At 41.0% G+C, this 903-nt stretch overlaps 1 protein-coding gene across 1 annotated transcript in view; it reads right to left on the bottom strand.

Annotated features, from left to right (window-relative positions):
- The window catches only part of LOC119585142 (von Willebrand factor A domain-containing protein 7-like), a 19,876-nt gene that overhangs the window by 6,056 nt on the left and 12,917 nt on the right, over nucleotides 1-903 (bottom strand). The window contains exons 20-21 of the mRNA XM_037933771.1: nucleotides 430-565; nucleotides 82-182 (exon numbers count right to left, since the gene is read on the bottom strand). Coding sequence (XP_037789699.1) covers nucleotides 82-182; nucleotides 430-565 — 237 coding nt within the window. The remainder of the gene's footprint in view (nucleotides 1-81; nucleotides 183-429; nucleotides 566-903) is intronic.

Genomic DNA, 903 nt, shown 5'->3' with positions numbered 1-903 from the left:
CTTCTCACTTCTCTCCCTTTTCCCAGTCAGTAAATTTCGAAATCGACCGCCACCGCATAAGCTTCATCCCGGTTCACTTACCTCGAACTGACTGACACACTTGGAGCTGACGGCGTCCCAAGATACCGTGATCGTACTTAAAGTGGTGTTGACCTGCACGCCGTTGGAAGGCATTTCAGGATCTGTCGGAGAAATTGGTCATGTGGTGAATAAAGCGAAACCACTCTTTATAAAACCGACACATATAATAAGACCATCGAAGAATCATTCACTTAATTTACAATAAGCTAACGAAGAGGACGTTGATAAAATTTGTCATTATAAGTTACTTTTATTTCTGCAACATTTACCAGAATCAAGTGTAGTGGCTTTACTATATACCGATTGGCCTGTGACAAAACATCTTTATTTTCATTCTACAGCACTTACCGGTGTCGAGTGTAGTAGCCTTAGTGTACGCCGGCTGCCCTGCACGGTCTTCACCTCCTACGTAGAAGTGAGGCGTGAGTTCGAAAGACTGAAAGGCGCATGGGTCCAGGTAGGTCACGTTGTGGTGGCATATGGACTGCGTGGGTGGAATGCATGGTTGAATTTTAGTCCTAGGGGTGGTGATTTAACTCCTATGGATTTTTTTTTATATAGTGTCTGGCTATTGTTTATACGAAATGAATGAGATGAGAATGGAGACTTGTAGCCGTGATGTTGGTTAAAGTGAGTAGGATTTTTTTTATTAATCGGTTATTAATTTTTTTTCTTTCATCCGTGTCAGAGATTGCATATAAAATATATTCTCAAAACCAATAACTTAAAAAAAAACTCGCCAATCCCCAATTCTTGTACTATCAGAAAAAAACTACCTATCCATACCCAGAACCAGTACATCAAGCTCTCCTACCTGGATGT

The sequence above is a fragment of the Penaeus monodon genome, chromosome 19 (genome assembly GCF_015228065.2).
Source record: "Penaeus monodon isolate SGIC_2016 chromosome 19, NSTDA_Pmon_1, whole genome shotgun sequence".
Lineage (NCBI taxonomy): Eukaryota > Metazoa > Arthropoda > Malacostraca > Decapoda > Penaeidae > Penaeus > Penaeus monodon.
The sequence above is the reverse complement of the archived record's forward strand: the minus strand, read 5'-3'. Positions and strand labels throughout refer to the sequence as shown.